This window comes from Orbicella faveolata, unplaced genomic scaffold (genome assembly GCF_042242905.1).
Source record: "Orbicella faveolata isolate gen_17 unplaced genomic scaffold, um_ofav_v1 contig_34, whole genome shotgun sequence".
NCBI classification, from domain to species: domain Eukaryota; kingdom Metazoa; phylum Cnidaria; class Anthozoa; order Scleractinia; family Merulinidae; genus Orbicella; species Orbicella faveolata.
The window spans coordinates 22,393,934-22,415,386 of record NW_028301563.1 but is presented as its reverse complement, the minus strand read 5'-3'; the positions used below and the strand labels follow the sequence as shown (position 1 = coordinate 22,415,386).

At 37.8% G+C, this 21,453-nt stretch overlaps 2 protein-coding genes and 2 long non-coding RNA genes across 9 annotated transcripts in view; 3 read left to right on the top strand and 1 right to left on the bottom strand.

Annotated features, from left to right (window-relative positions):
* Nucleotides 1–21,453, top strand: part of LOC149105299 (uncharacterized) — a 341,662-nt gene that overhangs the window by 228,313 nt on the left and 91,896 nt on the right. The gene's annotated exons all lie outside the window — the stretch shown is intronic.
* LOC110046682 (alcohol dehydrogenase class-3-like) overlaps nt 1–21,453 on the top strand; it is a 145,567-nt gene that overhangs the window by 46,717 nt on the left and 77,397 nt on the right. For 3 of the 4 annotated variants that reach the window (XM_089270737.1, XM_089270735.1, XM_020752379.2), the window contains exons 5-7: nt 5,525–5,629; nt 6,008–6,094; nt 7,576–7,705. In XM_089270737.1, the coding sequence (XP_089126863.1) occupies nt 5,525–5,629; nt 6,008–6,094; nt 7,576–7,705 (322 nt within the window). The remainder of the gene's footprint in view (nt 1–5,524; nt 5,630–6,007; nt 6,095–7,575; nt 7,706–21,453) is intronic. The other variant, XM_020752374.2, reaches the window with a different exon arrangement.
* Nucleotides 7,712–17,427, top strand: LOC149105309 (uncharacterized). Its single transcript, XR_016201181.1, has 2 exons — nt 7,712–16,111; nt 17,080–17,427. It is a non-coding gene; the product is annotated as an uncharacterized LOC149105309 (long non-coding RNA).
* LOC149105308 (uncharacterized) lies at nt 18,087–20,202 on the bottom strand. Of its 3 annotated transcripts, XM_089270740.1 has the most exons (4): nt 19,848–20,202; nt 19,597–19,730; nt 19,180–19,280; nt 18,087–18,826 (listed from the first exon to the last, which is right to left on the bottom strand). In XM_089270740.1, the coding sequence occupies exons 1-3, from the start codon at nt 19,930–19,932 to the stop codon at nt 19,194–19,196; spliced, it is 306 nt and encodes a 101-aa protein (XP_089126866.1). In that variant the 5' UTR covers nt 19,933–20,202; the 3' UTR covers nt 18,087–18,826; nt 19,180–19,193. The 3 variants fall into 3 exon arrangements, with proteins under 3 accessions (XP_089126866.1, XP_089126865.1, XP_089126867.1); XM_089270739.1 differs by having other exon boundaries at nt 18,087–19,280; XM_089270741.1 differs by lacking the exon at nt 19,180–19,280.

Genomic DNA, 21,453 nt, shown 5'->3' with positions numbered 1-21,453 from the left:
TTACAGCTCTAGAACATCCCACGAGGTTTATTGAAAGCAAAATGAGATTTCCAGAATAAATTTGTCACAACAAGGTACATGTACATGGTGTTATAATCTCATTATTCAAGCTCTCACAGACAGAATCCAATCCACTTATCGCAGAAATCAATGTTTTTTAGGTCACATAGATAATTTACTCTATGTATCAACAGGACCATTCAACTTTGTGTCAATGTCAGCTGTCAGTAACACAGTTTTGGTGATGTCTGAAACTAGCTCTTCTCTATCAAAAAGAGAATGACTGGAGGAAAAAGTTACATATAACAAACAAGAAAGAGAATTATACAAACATTTAACCCACCTGCTTTGAGGAAAAAAAGTAGTTAAAAAGTCATATTATTTATATACTGTAATACCTAGTTACATGTATATCTAGCTACATATGTGTATGTAGTAAGTTTTGTTTATTTTTGTGGATAATGTAAACTAATGGCAGGTGTGGTCGTGTGTTGATCAATTCCCTTGATTGATACTTGATAAACCCTTCATCGACCCTTGATTGGCACTCGATCAACATCTCAGTTGACAGTTGGTCGAGAGTCAACTAATTTTGGATTGATGCATATGAGTCGGTCGACACTCGGTGGACTTTCGACCAACTGTTGATCAAGTGTCAGTAGAGTGTCGAACGAATATCAGTTGGGATGTTGATTGAGTGTCGATCAAGATTTTGATTGAGTGTCAATTACAGGGGAAAATGTCGTTGCGTGACAGCGGCCATTGACGTCATTTGTATAAATAGCGGTGGAATCCAAATGAATGCACAAATAGGAAAACAATTTTTCCCGGCCAGAAAATGTTTAGTGGAACAATGTTATGTTATTTTTTTACAAATGATGGTCACTCAAAAAGAAAAACTTCCCCAACCGCCACACCGTTTTGGCCACAGCATGATCTGAGTTATGGGGTAACGACTGGATCCCTAGCCGCTGACCGCCCGAAGGACATTGCAGATTCGTTTTCCCACGTTCTTACGAATTGACGTGACAAATGACGTCAATGGCTGCTGTCACACGACGACATTTTCCAGATTCTACTTTCATTAGCAGATGGTAATTTCAAGTTATTTTCTTTTTCTGCATATTTTTCATCTTCCTTTCCCTTTTAATTCCACATCCTTCTACTCAGGATGGTCTTTGAATGCCTAGCAAGGTTTAAAGTGGCATTTACCACGTTATCCACGGCCATATTGGCAAAAGAGAAGTGTTTCGTCGAAGTAGCAGGATAACAGTAAACACAGTAACTTTGAACGCTTTGTACAAGGTCAATATACTTTGGCCAAAAAATGTTTTTCCAGAAACGCGATGTGTATCCCTCCAATGTCTAATTCATCACTGTGATTGCTTTCAAAAGCGTTCAACTTTTGAGAAATAATTATTTTAAAATCAGCTCCAACGCTCCATCTAATTTAGTATGCAATATTTGAAACTTTATTTTTTAATCGCTTTGGCAGTTTTTTGATGTTTATCGAATGATATTGCATTAAAAGGCCTTTTTCTTCAACACTGTGTAGTTTTCTCATTATTTTGCGTTGCAATAGTAATTTCTGAACAGTTTTTTGTGGGGGCTTATTTTCGGCCTGAGTTTGCTGCTATCAGATGGAAAAAGTTTGCGGCTCAATATTTTTGGTTTAAAGCGAAACTGAAACAAAAGAAATTCATTTTTAAATAGTATTCGGTAACCTCTACTTGGGAGATAAAAATCTGCCAATTTTATTTTTTAGCCAGAAATCATCGGTCGTTTCTTAGGTGCAGGGCCTCTTAAAGTCTTGGGCATTCATATCTCTTACGATAAGGTGGGAAATGAGAGAAAAAATGTCAACCAAAAAATTCTAATCAACAATGATTTAGATAAACATATACAGGCAAAAACTAACGATAGACAAATCTGACGTTTCGGCAACATCTTGGTGCCATTGTCAAGGGAAACTAATTAAATATGAGATTTCAAGAGTAACTAAGAGTTCAGAGTTACTAATTTGCATAAGTTAGACAAAGACTAGCGCGAACTGAGTCTGATTGTACAGTTAAACACGGTCGTAATTGTTTAATGAGTAACATCTCATTAATGAGACAATCAAACTTGTGGCATTTTTTCAACACGCTAAAACAATTGCGAAGGTCATCCAGAATCCTGCCTGCATGTCTATTATCATAGTGATTGCGTACTGACGAGGTCTTGCTTCTATGTCCATCAATGCATACAAACAGATGGCCACGGGTGTAACCGACATAACCAGCATCGCACTGGTCACACTTGAAGTTATACACAACGCATTGTTGATCAATGAGCTGAGGCTTAGGTTCGCTTGTCGGGAACCCGTGGGCAATCTTGCGGCTCGTAAACACCAGTTGAACACTAGTCTGCAACTTCACACTGAGATCTTTTAACTGTGTCTTCACGATATTAGCAGACTCCTGGTCTTTAAAGGGTATGACAACCTGAGTAGTGTTTTCTGTCGTAGATCTGGACCGCAATGAGGGCTGGTCAGTGACCTTTAAATTTGGGAAGGTTTTAACAGTGGAGTCAACAAGATGCTTGGGATGTTTCAGTTTAGAGAAAACAGACTTCAGTGGTTTGCACTCCTCAGTGAAGTAGGACCATGACGAAGACAGGCGATGTGCGCGATCGAGCATAGTTGTCAATAGGCCGCGCTTGTACCTATTATCGACATGACTGTGGTAATGGAGAAGCAGACCACTGTTTGTTGGCTTCATGAACACTTAAATTAGATGTTGAGGGTAAGCTGCCACCTTACTATCATCGATATGTTGACGACACACTCACCATGATGCCCGATTTGTCTACAGCCAGGGACTTTCTTGACAGCCTCAACCACGCTCACCCCACCATCAAGTTCACTATGGAGGTCAAAAATGATGGAATACTTCCCTTTCTCGGTACTCAACTCCTAAACAGAGCGCCCCGTATAGAAACTAAAGTGTTCGTCTCTTTAATAGTCTCAAGGGATTTCACAGATCGTTCACTCTGCTGCTGTGCTAGACATTCACAAGGACTACATTGCAAAAATTCAATCTTCAATTTTTAAATTTATTTGGAAGGAAAAGCAGGACAAAATTAAAAGCGAAGTTCTATATCAAGATTATGAAAGAGGTGGTTTGCGTGTAACACACATTGAAACTTTGTGTAACGCCCTATGTTTGGCATGGATCCATAGGTTCCTAAAAAGTGACAGCCAGGGGACAGAAAATTGGAAAGTCATCCCATGTTCCTTCTTTAAGAAATATGGGGGCTTATACTTCTTGCTTCACTGTAACTTTGATGAAAATTTCCTAAAGTCGATTGGAATGCCATCTTTCTACAAGCAAATTCTGAGTTTCTTTTTGGAACTGTAGAGTATGTATGACACGAACGGAGAACCGGAATTAACACTTTTTAACAACAAAGAAATACAAATAGGTGGTAAAACCGTGTTTTATCAGAATTGGTTTGACCAAGGAGTCTACTCCATTTGTGACATTCTTGATTCCAAGTCCAATTTTCTCACCTATTTTCAAATTCTGTCGGCTATCCCTAAACAACTGCTGGAAAAGGCAAGGGACTCTTTTGGCACCAATCCAATTTTTACTCCAGGGAATTCCACTTTTCATCTGTCACTGTCGCTGTTGATCAACCTATCTAAATTTACATGTAAAGATTACTACTGGCTTTTGTTGAACAGGAAGGAACCTTGCGCAACTGGCCCTAGCAAGTGGCAATGTGACCTTCCACAGTTCACTCTCTCTTGGAGCACAATTTTTAAGCAGATAAAGTCAATCAGTAAGCAAAATAAATTAAAAGAATTTTTTTACAAACTCGCTCATCGCATTCTCACCACAAAGAAAGAATTACATTTACACGTGTATACGGAATTGAAACAACAAGAGTTGTCATTACTGCGGGGATGACAATTCTTTACTTCACTCCTTAGGTTGTCATATTGCAGTCGACTTTCTCCGGAAAGTGCTATGCTGGTTTAATGAAAAGGAAAACTCTTCCATCACATTAAACTCAAAAGAAATACTCTTCGGAACAGCTACTGATAATGATACTAAAATAAAAAAAAACAAAATTTCTGTCTCCTTTATGCCAAATTCTACTTTCATTTGCAGAAAATCAACCAACGTGCATGTAATTGGGATGTTTTTGTCCGGAAACTAAATTTTATGTTGAAAATAGAAGGTTTCACTTAGTTCAATTTGTCCTCTACTTCACAAAAACTTCACAAAATTTTTATCTTAGCAATTACCTTAATTGAATAGAATATATCCTGTAGAAATCAGTTGTAATTATATAGTAGTATTATTAGTACAGTAGTTACCCAAAAGTGTTGTATGTAGCATTATGTTAATGTTGAAAAAAATGTATTGTAGGTAAGTTTATCGTAAGTATTGTATTTAAGTAGTTTATTGTAATTAACATGTTATAGGTATATTTATTGTAATTAAAAAAAAGGAGCTCGACGCCCGTTCACAGAACCATTTTGCATTCAGATCTTTACCCACTCTTGTCTGTTTAACCATATCGTCCAGTACCTTGACCACATGCAGACCACTCTATGTGTTAGTGGTTTACATAATTATGAAACAAACAGAATCTATGAGGGTTATGAATAAAGCTCTGAAAACTGAAAAAAGGGTTGTTCTATTGAATTTATTGGTTATCGGATGCTGCAACACAAGCAAAATGACTGCACAGTCTTATTCACAAGGCATCAATCAACAAAAGTGTGTCAGGCTTTTTCGATATTCTGATCGATTGTCAAGATATTTGCATCTAAAATTAGAGTAGCTAAAAATATACAAGATTTGTTGCATAAATGAAAGCCACTGGACAAACATGCAAAATATCAAAGTTTCCCAACACACTTTCTTTTGTCATTTTCCTTGGAATATTTTGGCCAAATTTCACGAAAATCTCTCAATTCTGCATACCCTAATATATAGATTTAGCCAAGCCTAGAAGTGGAGCTCCTGATTGCAATAACTGACCCTAAAGGAAAAAGATAATTATTTTTTCTTGGATCAGAAACTCAAAAAATGATCAATTGTGAGCATGTAATTGTTCAGCGTGTGGTTTTGCTATTTTTTCCAGTTAAATTTTAACAAACTATACACAATAAGTGTAACCAAGATTGTAGAAATTACATACACAATATATCAGGGATTTTCCAAGAGACAGTTGTGCAAGGAATATGTCAGAAGAAAAGTCAACAATGCGTCAGGGGTTAATTTGTGCTGAAATTTTGCCTTTGTGCATACTCCCTCCTCCCCTAGAGAAATAACCTGGCCTGAGCCTGTGATACAATTGAAAAAAAACAGTAACTGGTCAGCAGTCAATTTCAAAAACACACAACTTTGATGAGCCCGCGATATAGTCATGTGATACTGGTCAGTGGATAGCTTGTGACAGCTGTCAATTAACCATAACACGGATGCCCCAAATCAAAGATATAGCTATGGTAATGGTGCTACTCTCTTAGTTTTCAAGGTATTTGCAAATGGACGGACAGACATACAGACATATGGACGGACAATCACGTGACAACCAAAGTCTTTCAGATCGATGGATTACCAAATTTTCTGAGGTATGGGGCTCCACTCAGGCACGCAGGAGCTCCGCTATAAATTCAATCAAGTAAACCATATTGTGCAATATTCTTCCTACTTAAAAGTTGGAACAACTTGTCTATGTTGATACCAGAGATTCAAAAAAATATACCGGTATGTTACATAGTTCACCTATTTCTTCACCTTTATCTTTCCAGTGATTGCGTTCTCACTTGTTGCAATTCAACTCCCTGATACTTACATTTAAAAACAAAAATCTCCAACCAAATGGAATAAAACTATGCATAAGCCCACAAGTTCCCATTGCGGACCTATTTTTTATAGGTATTCATCTCTAGTAGTATTTTTTTGACAGTATCTAAGGGTTACCACATGTTTTTGCTTTCATTTATTAGGTAGCAGAAAGTGCCCCTCTTGACAAGGTGTGTCTGCTTGGTTGTGGTATTTCAACAGGATATGGTGCTCCCTTGAATACTGCTAAGGTAGGAGTAAATGGTGCGTGGAAATTAGAGCAAGGAAGACAGGACACCTTTATCTTAACACCAACTTTCCAGGATGTGTCAGGCAATGTCTGTTTCGCTATCTTCAATGTTGAGAAATACCTTGTGGAACATCAATTTGTGTGATGTATAGCTTCCATCTTGTCCTGCTCTGGGCTGTTTCAGTGGCTGCCCATGTCATACTGTTTTCCCCGTTGTTTGGAACTGGAAAGTTTCTTCATCCTTTAACACTTCCTGTACAGTTATGTTTTACTCTTACTCCCTATTCCTGGGGCAGTCATTACATTTATCAGGTTTGTGTTGTCGGCATTGACTTTGATTCCTGCTCTCCTTCTTTTCTTTAAAGTTGCTGCTCTTCTTAGGAGACTAACAATTAACATGACATTAATTATAATCCATCAAATAGTTTGGCTCATGCAGGATTGGTCTAAATGCCACACATGACAGAATATTCCCAGCTAAAACCTTGGAATATCCGAGAATATTCCCCAATTTTCAAAACTGCGCATGTTGCAAAAAATACTTGAATGATAATAAACACAATAGCCTCCAATTGGCGCAAAAATATGCTTGGATATTTGTCCTTTCACATTATCTGTTCCTTAAAGCTCATAGTTTTCCTCAAGCTACGCTCTCGGAAAAGTGCTCCAAGAAGCGGACAAATATCCGAGCATATTTTTGCGCCAAATGGAGGCTATTGTTTACATATTATATTCAAGAAGCTATATGTGACTGTCAACTTAAGTAACAAAAATTGCAAAAACAGTAAATACTCTGCACAACATATATTGTACATTCTCTAAGGGTTGATTTAAAGATGTGGAGTTGTATGCAGTTAATTAGGAGTTCAAATATGAGTTTACAAATGTTGGGAAGTTAAGGAAGTTTCAGATGTTGCAGCTCTAACATTAATTTGAACATTTGCCCTCATTATGGTTATCCTTAGGTTAAAATATACTTAACCCTCTGACCCAGTCCTATCCAGGTGAATAACAGCCACCTTGAAAGTAATGGTATCTGTTACAGTATAGAGATCATATCTAGTCAGTAGTTTGTACTGCTTAGGATCTGGTTGCTCAGTTAGCAGGATTAAGTTAATCCAGGACTAACATGAATTTTAATTTCAGTTTTAGAACTATTCAGTATAATTTTCTGCATATATTTTTCTGTTGTCCATTTCCTGCTGATCTAAAACTCCACAAAATACTAACAATGCAAAGCACTCTTTCACAAGAGGAATTAAAAGCTTGATATTGAACTTTTGATCCTTTTGATCTTGGATGTAAAAAAAAAACCTGGGCCTCCAGTTGCTTCATAGGACAAGCTGCTTAAACAAACCAAAAACAGGCCGGTACTTTAAATTTGTCTTGGCAGTTGATGAAAATCTACCTGTGGTTGCCTCTACATGGAATCTTGAAAGGTAGTTGTCAAAATTGACTTTCAAAATTAATTTGTTTTGTTAGGTGGAGCCTGGATCTACCACAGCAGTGTGGGGACTGGGTGCTGTTGGGTTGGCTGTAGCAATGGGCTGTAAGGCTGCTGGTGCCTCAAGGATTATTGGGATTGATATTAATCCTGATAAATTTCCTGTAGGTAAGCTTTGATTAAGCAGGTGAGCTACATGTGCAATGAAATGTCTGAGCACTTAACTGCAGGGGTTGACACTAACTTTTTACACCACTTTCCACTTTGGAAAGTAGATTTCAAATTTTACTTTCCATCTCAAAATTCTATTCTGTCACCTCATTGAGGACTTACATGAGATAGCATTGCGCCTGTGCAAACTCAGGGTGTTGCTGCCGTTCTGAGCAAACAAAAGTTTTCGCTGCAGAGTGAGTGTAGGGAGCGAGCAGCAACATAATCAGGATTTAAGAAGAATATGTAGAAGGGGGTACGAATTCTCAAGTACATCACTTTTTACCAGAATGCATGGCATTTAACCAGAGTATACAGCGCCACTTTTTACCAGAGTGCATTGCGGCATAAACAACACGAGGATGTCACACCCTTGAGCCATCATCCTTTTTCGCATGGATTCCAGTGAGAAAGGTTAGTGGTTATGTTTTACTCTGATTTACCTCTAAAACAATGTGAAGGAGATTGTGCTTGACATTAACAACTCTTGCTTTTGTTCTTAATGCAGTATGTGAAAGTTTGTAAATCTGGACAATTAATTGTGACATTTTAATTTTAAACTTAGTATGTCATTTCTTAGCAGTTTCACCACCTTGCTGGAATTCTTAACTGAAGAGAAATCATCATTACTAAAGCCTGAAGAATAATTAAAACAAACGAAAACCTTAGAATACGCTAATTTCATACATGCTGTGATATATTCCTTTTCATCCAAACATGAATTTAAGCTAACACTCTAGCATTTTCAAAAACACAGACTCCCCGCCAGACACGAAATCCGCAGAGCAAAGCGACGAAAACATTTCACGCTAAGAAAGTTTTAAGAAAGGAAAGGAAAACGTTATCGGTGAAAGGCAAAAAGCATATTAATTTACTCAAAAGTATTCTGACGGGGAAATGCAGGGATTCATAAGTGGATTCAGTAATCACGGAAGTAAAAGGCTGTACGAAAAGTGTGCAAGTAGTCCAAACTTCATGTGCTTGGCGAAGCAATTCAACGCAGTGTTTAACGATAACTTTCCAAAGTTTTGGGAATGGAATAAAGGTTAGTAACAGAAACGCTGCTTCTGGAATTTATTCAGAATGTATTTACTTCTGCTGAAGGCTATGAAGTCCATGTTTCTCTCTGTATTTTGCTAAATGACAACTATTGCTTGAAAGCTAAGCTTATGGAAATCAAATTCATTTATCTTGTAATGCATGCATGCATTGAGTTCAAACTCAAAATTTCTGATGAAAGAAATCTTTTCACTGCAATTTTGACAACCCAAATTGACCAGTCAAGCCCAGCTGACTTTGTCCTCCACAGACAGTGGAAAGCACCAAAAGGAGTGTTTAAAACTTCCTTAATGTTAATCTCCAGCGTGACCGGAGTCGGCATAAAAGTTTTGCTGTGAAAAAAAATAAAAAGCCTTATATGATAACCAACTTCTGGTCCTGTTTTTCCTTGCAAATTTCCATGTTTATGTTGAATGAAAAGATATTCATGTTATTGATATCTCAGCCAATGAAAGGCAAAACTGTTTATTACATTTGTTATTGCTAGAGTTGCAAGTTCTCTAGTTCCCACCTAGAGCTGCCATAGATTGGGAACTGTGGTTTACCAGTACAGTAGAACATAGGTTTAGCAACTCTATTGACCAATCAGAGCATGCATAGTATCTCAGTTATTTTATAAATGCTCATATTAAATTTAAAAAACCTTAATGAGCATATGCAGTATCATTTCAAGATGGAGGCTTGGCAATCTGCCAACCAGCTCATGAAAAAGAATGGCTACAGGACATTAGTTGATCTAAGAGATGCTTATTACTCAGTGCCCATTGATGAGGAATATTAAAAGTTTGTAGAGTTCACCTGGAGAGGAAAATTACTTCAGTTGACTTGTTTACCTAATCGACTTTCTTGAGCCCTATGCCTGTTTACAAAGATCTTAAAACCTGTTTATGCCTCTCTTAGAAAGAAAGGGCATCTAAATGTGAGATATATTGATTACTCCTATCTACGAGGAGATAAGATACATGAATGTCAGTCTAATGTTACTGATACTTATTGCCTATTTACAAGATTGGGGTATTATACACTCTGTGAAATCAGTGCTTGGACCAGTTTAGACACTGGTTTTTCAGGGGTTTTGTTCTGAATTCTGCCATTACAACTGTTTCCCTTCCCTCTGAAAAGGTGCTTGGCATCAAAGAGCAGTGCCTTGGGCTTATTAGCAGTGTATCTATATCAATTCAAAAAAGTCTTGCAGAATTAAAATGGTAGTGTGATAATATTGAAAAAGCTGACTATCCTCTTTGTACCCCAAATGCAAAGATTGGCATAACCCTGTACATGCTTCACATGAGGGTTGGGGTGCAGTCATGGGCAGTGAAAAAACAGGAGGCAGAGGGACTGAAGCTGAACTGAAGAATCACAATTGCCTTTGAACTCATGGCTGTATTTTTTGGTTTGAAAGCTTTCTGCAGTAGAATGAAAAGTGTCCATATTTACATTTATTTGGGCAATTCAACCACTGTTAACTACCTTAATAATTTCTATGGGAGGCACACATTCTATAGAGTGCAACTCTGCTGCCAAAGATATCTGGCAGTTTTGTATTGAGAGGGAGATTTGGATTTCTGAAGCTCATATCCCAGGGAAGAATAATACTCAAGCTGACAGGGAGTCTAGAGTTTTTAGTGCAGAGTGCACTATTGCGATGGTTTAGGGGGCTGCTGTTTGCCAAGGCACCAAGCAATAAGGCACTAACACATTAAGGAGTAACCCTGTACACACTTCACACAAGGATTAGGGTGCAGTCATGGGCATTGAAAAACCGAGAGGCAGAGGGACTGAAGCTGAACCAAAGAATCACATTAATTGCCTTTGAACTCGTGGCTGTATTTTTTGGTTTGAAAGCTTTCTGCAGTAGAATGAAAAGTGTCCATATTTACATTTATTTGGGCAATTCAACCACTGTTAACTACCTTAATAATTTCTATGGGAGGCACACATTCTATAGAGTGCAACTCTGCTGCCGAAGATATCTGGCAGTTTTGTATTGAGAGAGAGATTTGGATTTCTGAAGCTCATATCCCAGGGAAGAATAATACTCAAGCTGACAGAGAGTCTAGAGTTTTTAGTGCAGAGTGCACTATTGCAATGGTTTAGGGGGCTGCTGTTTGCCAAGGCACTAAACAATAAGGCGCTGACACAATAAGGTGTAAACTTTAATGTTTGTTTAATTAATTACTTTCAATTAATCAATCAGCCTTGCGGGAAGGGGAGCTGGGTGGGGTAGGTACCCAAGCCCATTCTGCAAAATGTGTCATACTTACGTTGCTTTCTTTGATAACATGACAAATATATATGGTTTTGCAAATCTCATACTATCGTTGTAGTGCCATTCTCTTAAGAACAAAAGCAAGTTGCTCCAAATGCATGCGCAAATTAGTTAGCTTCAAAGTCGACTATATGTTAGGTAAAAGATACATTTCATATGGGACTACTTACGAAACCTCAGATTAATTTCATCAGTTGATGAGGTGACACACCGATGTGGGATATAATTTTGGTCAAGTAAAGATCTCTGCCTTCAAAATTTCTCGTTGAAATGCTCCTCAGTTGTATTACTCGATATCATTGTGTATTAGTTTGTTGTGGTTTTATTGTTTACACCAACTCGGCTGGCAAAAGAATTAGAACGCACTATTCTGTGATTCGACATGACTATTTGATAATGAGATTAGTTCTTGTTTATCGGTGAAATGAAAATTTACATTTTGAATAAAACAAAATCATTCCTCTTCAACTTTTCAGCAGATATTTAACTTTTATATTCCATTTATCTCGAGCAGTGAGTTAAAAAAATACACATCTTTCTTATATTTATCTTGTTGCATACATTGGCAAGGAAAACAAAAGTATCAAATCACAAACGTTGGCGTGGAAAGTAAAATTGTCACATTTGCTACTTCTACGCATTATTGTTTTTAAAATGAACAAAACTCAAGATAAAATACCACAGTAAATTTAAAACTGTCTTGACAAACGGTCATTGTAAGTTATTTTTGGGCAAAACAAAAACATGAAACACACACTGCTAAAAGTTATGTCTTATCAAGTTTTTGTCAGCTCATATTCTGCAGAGGGGAAAAGGCCTACTTGACTAGCAATGGAGAGAACAGCAGGGGTGAGGACCTGTGTGACTACTGCATCAGAGCCATAAATACTTACACTCTGCACTATCTGAGATTGTCTCACTAGTTATTGATAATAAGGAGTGGAGTTGCTAAGACCAGACATATTACAACTAGTTACAAAAATCTGGTTGAAACATGTATTGACCTCATTTATAGGCTAAATGCACAGGTGTATCTTATGCATTCTGGAGAACTGATCCTGGCGTAACGTATGTAGATGTTTTTTCAATCATATGGGAACACAATTTTTTTATGCTTTTCCCCTATTTATTTTGATTGTTCATTGCCTGCCCAAGATAGCGAGGATGGAAGCAGAGGGCATAATGATTGTTCCCTTCTGGCCTACCCAGCCATGTACTCACAGCTGTTACACCTGATAGTACATGTGCCAACCTTGGACAATTTCACAGCAACTGACCATATGCAAGATGCCAGGGAAAGAGTATGAGTTTCTTCCATTAATAAAGAAGATGTTCCTGATGGCTTCCAGGTTATCAGGGAATCACTTGAAGTGCAAGGAATTTTGAAGAGGGCTGAGGAAATCATCCTACAATTTTGGCCGCAATCTTAAACAGTACTCATCTTACATTACTAAGTGGATTACATTTTGTAGTAACCAACAAATTGATTGTGTTTCCCCCACTTTATCTCAAGCATTAGATTTTCCAGTTGAAATGTTTAAAAATGGAATAGGATATAGTGATATAAACACTGCCAGGTCTTCTTTGTCATGTATTATCAACCCCTTGGCTGTCATCCTACAGTTACAAGGTTCCTCAAAAGGGTTTTTGAACCAAAACTCACAGCACCATGATACACACAAACACGGGATGTTAGCAAGGTACTTTGCTACCTTGAGACAATATATAACTCAGAGGATTTATCATTAAGGGACCTGACCTTTAAAACCATAATGGTTGTATCTGCCCAAAGAGGCCAAACTATTCATTATCTTAACCTTGATGATATGATAAGTTCAGAAACTTTGATTATGTTCATCTTAAGGAAACCTCTCAAACAGTCCAAACAAGGAGTTAGCTAATGCTAAGGTCATGTTTACTTCATATCCTTCTGATCCTCGCATTTGTGTGATCACTATTCTAAGGACCTATTAGCTTGCACAAGATGCAAACGCAGGGCTGGAAATAACAGTTGGTCATCGGACATTGTTCGACCAAATTTTAAATATGTCCGGCCAATTTCACATTATGATTGGACATGATGTGCGAACATTTCACGAACACCACATTATTGGGCCCTCGACTCTAACAGTTTGAGCCATATCCTGGGCTCCTGCCATGTCATAAAGCAGAAGTGTTCATCTTTCCTGTACTTGCCAAATAAAGTACTCTTCAGAAATCGCCCTATTATGCCTTACATCCATTGCAATATGCTGTTAGTCCTTCATGTATGTACCCTGGAGTCAACTTTGGTCAGGAGCCCATCACTAGGAACCTGCAACTCCCATACTGAGCTTATGTCATGGTATTTCTACAGACTGGTCCATTTTAAGGCTTCTTTTCCCACAAAAAAGGTCAGTTCTGGTCTATATGAGCACAAATCGGTAAGGAGAAAAATGGTGGCCTCAGGTGGTCATGTTTACCTAATCTTCTGGTGAAATTATAAAGTCCATGCTTGTGATTGGTCACTGAGGTTCCTACGGGGGTCTGAATTTGTGGTAAATTCAAACTGAAAATAGATGGGTCTGTGAAAAGGCTGGGACAGGAATAATGAAAGGCCGTGTGCAAGAACGTCCCCTAGATTTTTTGGCCATTTTGAAAGTGCTCAAAAATAGCTGAATTTTGGCATGTGGGCTTCATTTTACCTGAGAAGCATTGCTCTGAAGTTTTTTCACTGGGGTGCTCTTCGTTCTCAAGAAATAACATATGCAGAAACTCAGTTTTCCAAGCGGCATCTTTTGGAGATCTTTTGTTGAACAAAAAACAAAAGAAACCTTCTTATTATTTTGTTGAACAGCAAAGAGGCAGACTGTTTATAGTGTATTCCACTGAATCTTAGCTGTCTTTAAGTCAAAGGAAAATAGTATATAGATCGGAAATCTGGGAACAGATTGTTTACATCGGTTACTGTGACGTGAACACAACACGAGAATCGATCAAGCATCAAATGAAATACCATGGAACAAAAAAGAGATGTGCCGCATTAGAGCTCTGTCAACTAATATCTTAAGCATTGTTTTAAAGTGCCTATGAAGTAAAAAATAACTGCTGCTTATTTGAAAGGCTTTTCAAAGTAAAGAAGAATGATGTTTTCCTTTTTGGAATATCTTTTTTTGTTTGAGAGATATTTATGTTTTTGTAAGGAAAGTGATGACGTCATAGATGGTTCCACTAAAACAGCACAGCACTCAATGGAGAATAACTCTAGAAATATTAAAGCAGTGTTCTTTAAACTTGGCACCAGAAATGTATATCACAAAAGAAACATAATGACAACCGTCTTGCCATTGCCATGACAACAGTTATGCCGCTGGTTCTGTTTTAATTAAGACTAAAATTATCAGATTTTATCTTAAACAGGGATCATCCACTCCCAACAATCTAATGGGGAGAGTTGAGACAATATGAGAACCATGTGTGTTCCGAACAAGACCCTCTGTCCCACTTTGCAAGGTTGCAAATGGAGATATTTGGTTTTTCACAGAAAGAGACTGGAGCCAAGAGTGTTGCCATGGCAACAGCATAGTAGGTGTCATTCTGTTTCTTTTGTGATGCACATTGTTGGTGCCAAGTTTGAAGAACACTGCCTTAATATTTCTAGAGTTATTCTCGATTGAGTGTTGTGCTGTTTTAGAGGAACGACCTATGACGTCATCACTTTCCTCATTTGCATAATACAAAATCGTGAATATCTCCAAAACGAAAAAAGATATTCCAAAAAGGAAAACGCCATTCTTTTTTACTTTGAAAAGCCTTTCAAATAAGCAGGAATTATTTTTTACTTCATAGGCACTTTAAAGTACCTTGTATGCCTGCCTGGTGGTTGAGAGGCATCATAAGGCCTTGATAAACCCATCAGCACATTTTAAAGAATCAAAATGTGTTCTGAAACTTCAAAGGCAGCTGATATACCATAATTGTGTTATCAGCGTTCAAAGTCAGATCAAGTCAGGCAGCAAAGTCCAAGAGCAGTTCTTGCCCAAGAAAAATACCCTCTTGTCAGTTGTGGCCCATTTCCCAAGCGTTGCTAGCGTCAAAGTTTGGAAAGCGAGAACTGGTTTTAGAGTGATAAAATTTGTGTTGTATCGACTGCCATGTTTTCCCGCACGAGGTATAAAGACCCTTCCCAGCATGCATTGCAATCACGTTCTGCAGACATTTCTCGAACTGGTAACTAGATTGTTTAAACATAATAATGGCCAACAAGTAGCGGTCGATTGCAGCATAGATCTGTGATCCAGGTTGCGTTGATTTTATTTCAAATCGGCATGATTTGTAGTGTTTTGAGCTTCTGGAATCAGCAGACATGCAGATGTATGGAGACCCGTACGTTGTGCAGAAGGGTTAAAGGGGCTACGTCATGGTCGCGCATGCGCGTGCGGTCACAAAAAAGTTTGAAAGTTTTAGCCTCAAACTTTCAAAGTCGTCGGCGAGGACGTATTCGTAACTTTATCGAAAAATATCTCGGTCATCCTTGAGTGGTCTATTCTTTTGATAGTGGTTATAAGTCAATTGACTGTTGTAGAGTATTTACATGTAGATTTTGGCTCGTGTTTGATGTTTTGTAAGTGAATTTCCGTGGATGTTGTGATGCAGTGTGATGTCTTCTTGAGGCGGTCAGCGATCTGCAAGTGGTCGGAAGAGGATTTACACTTCAGTTTCTGAGGGAGTAACGTTTTGGTAAAAAGGCCATCGAAGGATTTTGCTAGACTGCCACTTTTGTTCTTCGTCAGTATCTGCGATGATTTATGGCGAATATCGGAGTGATTCAGCATTTGCTGGCCACCTTCTTTCCCTAGAACAACGAAGGCAAGTACCTTTCGTTTATCTTTCATGTGCAGTTTGCCACTTTGTTTGTACCGTTTATCTGGTCATTTTACATGCTTCCTATTCTTTTGCCTCTCACATAAAGGAAGCTAAGTCAGTAGAGGAAAATACAAGATGAGAGAAGATACTGAAAGATAGCTCTTCCGTAAAATGACGGCGCCATGTTGAAGGTGAGCTGATATGTACAACTGTAAACAAGTTGCCACACGCAACTTTGACTTTAATTAGAGGAGCAATAACTATGTGTAGTCGTTTCATTTAATTCATTTCGCCATTTTCTTCATATATGTTTCCTTCGAAGTCAATACAACCTGTTTACTTATTTTAATGTACTCTAACTGGGCATATGAACTAGATTTTTCTACAAGTGAAATTTCCCCTTTCAAAACAAAATAATTTGTCACTTACATTTTGTACGCCTCGCTATTCTGTATGTTTTACAAGTGTGTTAATTAGTACATCATCAGGACTATTATTACTATAAACTCTTGGCTCTGTTGTTGTAAGGGTGGATGATCAGCCGTAATCATAAAGGCCCAGTCAAGTAACTGATGTTTTTTCAGTCATCCTGCCCTCCACATTTTACATTTATTATCCAAATATACAAAATTCCCTTTGTGCTCTGCATCCTGTTCAGTAATGCTCAAAATTTAATTTGGCGTGACTTTGCATTTATTTTGATAGTTTTTTTTTTATATATTTGTTACTGTTTTGTTTGTTGCATTCAAAACTTGACTATATTATGCGGCTGAGCCAATAGAGTATATGTATGCATGTATGGTTAGTGCACTCATCCCTGGAGCGAGGGGTTTGGGTTCAAGCCCTGGCTGGGGACACGGTGTTGTGTTCTTGGGCAAGACACTTTACTCTCACAGTGCCTCTCTCCCAGGAGTATGAATGGGTACCGGTGAATTGTTGGGGAAACCTAACAAATTGCGGGGGGGGGGGGGGGTAGGGGGGTGACCTGCGATGGACTGGTATCCCATTCAGGGGGATTAGAAATACTCTTAGCCTCTTCATGCTACAGAAACCAGGATAAGCTCTGGCAGCTATGAGCCATCAGCTCCAAGGCTTCACTTATGCATATATGTACTGATTGTATGATTAATATGTGTTGTGTTCAATGTCTTTGTTGCAGAGAGGATACTGATGTTACAGCGAGTTCTACCAATGTTGATATTACAGGCATATCAGCATCTCATTGAACATATAAGGAAGTCCTGTTTACAAGATATGGCCTCTTTTAGAGCATCTCCATGGGAACAGTTGTCTTTCAATACTGTCAAATTATTTTTCTAATACAGTATAGATGCTTAAAATCCAAATTGTCCGCAAACACACAAAGTGTTTATTTTTTACAATGTGTACCAATATTCTTTCATTTCAATGACATGATCAAACCAATTTTTACTTCTCTCCCACTCTAAAATAAATTACATCTCCACTAAAGTACATGTATATAGTCAATAAAATTTATTGATTACTATTTGGTGACTGTGCTGACCATGACTAGTTATTGAATACAGTATGTCCCAGGGTGTTTGATGAAAGCAAAGTCTTTTGGAACTACTGGATATTATGAAACATTGCTAGCAAAAATGGAAAAATTGCATAGGTCAGGTACTAAAACCAGAAACAAAATAACCAAACCAGGGTTGCAAATAATTTTTTTCTCTTGAAAGGACATATGTCCTACTGAAACACCATCTTGGTCAGACAAAACAAATTAGGGTCGGGCATCACCAAAAAAGTAAGATTTACTCACAGTAGATCTTTATTCACCCTTACTGTAAAGTAATTTACGATAAAAAAATTGTCAAGACATCATGTCCACCCACATTTGGGATTTCATTGGACATGAGCAAATTTTGGTCGGGCAATGACTGATGACCGACTGTTATTTGCAGCCCTGCAAACAAAATGTAACAACAAGATAACACTCAGGTTAGCTCTATAAAACCCTGGTTAGCCTGAATAACACTCAGGTTACAGTTGGCTGTTGACAGTTGTGAGGAGTTTCATTTCAGTGGTTTTGTTTTGGGTTTTGGCACTGCCATCAGTTGTAGGGAAATATTTTTAAAATTGCACAAGCCTGCCTAGAGATGTAGCTTGAAAATCTGGCTCATTAAAAATCCCAGTGTACTCTTCTAGTCTATACCTTGTTTTATTGATCTTTTTTCTGTCTATACCTTGAATTTATTGATCTTTTTTCTGTATTGATTTTTTTCCCAGTAATAAACTAGCTGTTGGTGAATTTTCAGCTCAGAACCATGTATTGAGCATGCATTTTATTTCGGTATAATGAACCAACACCCATTCTGAATGTGCAATGATAAGGATGAAAACAAGGTGTGGAGGTGATTTACATCAACAAAACAAATGCCTCTTCCAATATTACTATAAAATAATGCTTTCTTTGTAGGCTTTTCTTCAGGGGGAAAGAACTTGTTACTTGCATTTGTTTTGGTTTAATCAGCCCTGAATCTCAAATAAACTCCAGTGTGAGGGATATTGCCAATGGATAACTGTTACTACACAGGAAGAGCACACCTGGTTTCCTTTCCCCAGATAACCGTATCTATGGAGAACATTTTGCCAATAGTGGGCGTTCATAAAGACATGCATGCTATTGTCATTGCAGTCTATTTCTTGTAGCATAATTTGGTACATGCCACACTTGCACCATCGTATTGCCGAGTTACTAGAAGGAGGTGCAGGGTTAGGCATTCCATCCACACTTGTCATCTGTCCTTCTGTGGATGTACCAGGGGTGGGTTGAGAAATGTCACTTTCACTGATGGTCTCATCTAAATTGTCAATTCTTCTAGGCAGGCTTCTCGCACACAGCTCTCACACATTGCTTCATCAAGCATTTGAATGAATTCCTAAAAGAATATTATGGAGGTAATCACCAATAAAGTACAGTACTGTAAAGTATTTTTAGCTGGCCTGACAAAATTAAGTGTTGTAATTGATTTATTTTAGGTAGAGCCAACAACTGTGTCAAAGATTCAAGTTTGACAGCTTGCTAGCAAGCACAGAGTTTTTGCCAATTCAAGTGGGCCTAGAAATAAAAAAAATCAAGTGTAGGAACAAAACAAATCTTGCCTTGCTAAACTTTATGCATTTGCATTGGTGTTCAAGCTTTGATTTTTGTGGTCTTTTCCATATTTAGGCATATTTTTGTTCTTGGTATAATAACAAATAAAAACATATTTCTATACAAGCAGACCCTTACATCTCTATTTTATTTTATCCTTTCCTGCTCTTCACATGGCCTGTTGTCAGTCTGGTATGGCTGTGTTTTTCAGCCACAAATGAAGCTGTACTTGCACCAGCCTTGATATGAAAAAAAGAGTCATGTCAAAGCTGTTGTACTTTGTATATGAAAAATCAAACTCTCCTAGAAACCTTCTCAGCTCAAGGAAAAGACAATTCAAACTGCAAAAACTCGAAACTGCTCTATGCTTGGTGAAATGTTTGGCCTGAATGAAAAAGACATGCTGTACACATGAACATGTGTACATATGTAGACTTGAACACAAACAGAAACAAAAATAGCCAGAAATCTAGTCGTTCCATTCGCGTGCAGCCTTCAAAACCTACTTACAAACTATGTTACATCAAAGCTAAGTGGATAAATAAGGAATCTCACCGTGTTTTCGACACGGATTTGCTGTCGAACCACACATGCACTCACTGCCACATCTTGCAAGGGCAGCCATGATTTGCATTTGTTTTCTGTTTCGTGGAACAAGCGCTTTCGAACGAACAGGAGATGCAATTTTCCTAAGAGGATAACAACAGAAGAAAGAGAAAATGGACATTGCGTTGGAGCATATTCCCAGAAACTACGAAACAGTTCACACATTTAAATGTCACATAATTGAGTCGAAGGAAACTCACCACCGTAGCCTTTCTTGCCTCTTCTGCGTCCATAATTTTGCCTCTGCGATAAAATAAGTAGATCGACGAGAAGAAATCCACACATGCAACAAAAAGACGTAATAATTTTAACCAAGAACGGCTAAATTCGCGCAAAATTTAACAACTCCGATAAATTCAAGATGGCGGATGCATTTGAATCTCAACGAGAACGGAGCCAAATTTCGCACATGCGCGGGTCGTGACGTAGCCCCTTTAATCTGTTAATCTGTCAGCCCTATTTATAGAGCTTTTTCACGTGAAGTCATCAAATTCTTAAATCCAAAACTAAACAGCCACTAAAGTTGTTATCCTCATCAGGCATAAGAGGTACCAGCGCATTTTGAACTTCGAAGTTACAGCAGCACGTGACATAAAGCTAGGATCACGTTTGTCGAAAAATATATATTTCTCTCGTGATTTTTAGCCATTTAAGACGTTGCTGTATTTGGAAAAGTGCTTATTGAAATGTTTATTTGTTTTATTTTATTTTTATTTACACCTTTTTTGCCCTGAAATCAACATTTTTGAGCTTATACGTTGCGTGAAGTTCATGGGCTCCTGCCATTTTGCTGTTTTCTAAGTGAAACCAACATCCTTGCTGTCACGCGTTAACGTCAAATCAACATTTTAACCTATTTAGACCTGAAATCAACATCATTGAGCTTATACGTTGTGTGAAATTACCATTTTGCTGTTTTCTAAGTGAAATTAACATCCTTGCCGTCACGTGTTAATGTGAAATCAACATTTTAACCTATTTAGACCTGAAATCAACATCATTGAGCTTATGCGCTGCGTGAAATTGACATTTTGCTTGTTTCTAAGTGAAACCAACATCCTTGCCATCACGCGTTAACGTCAAATCAACATTTTAACCTATTTAGACCTGAAATCAACATCATTGAGCTTATTTGTTGCATGAAATTACCATTTTGCTGTTTTCTAAGTGAAATTAACATCCTTACCGTCACGTGTTAACATGAAATCAACATTTTTAACCTATTTAGACCTGAAATCAACATCATTGAGCTTATGCACTGCGTGAAATTGACATTTTGCTTGTTTCTAAGTGAAACCAACATCCTTGCCGTCATGCGTTAATGTGAAATCAACATTTAAACCTTTTTTGATCTAAAATCAACATTTTATTTGTTGCATGAAATTACCATTTTGCTGTTTTCTAAGTGAAATTAACATCCTTGCCATCACGTGTTAACGTGAAATCAACATTTTTAACCTATTTAGACCTGAAATCAACATCATTGAGCTTATGCACTGCGTGAAATTGACATTTTGCTTGTTTCTAAGTGAAACCAACATCCTTGCCGTCATGCGTTAATGTGAAATCAACATATAAACCTTTTTTGATCTAAAATCAACATTTTTGAGCTTATATTGTACGTTGCGTGAAATTGACATTTTGCTACTTTCTAAGTGAAATCAAAGTCCTTCGGTTGCGGCGGACCCTTCCTTTGTTATAATAAACTGAGGCGAGACTTCAACTTATAACAAAGGCTTGGTTTGGCTATTATAACAAAGGATCGGCTCTGTTTATCATAACAAAGGCCCGGCTTAGTATATTTGA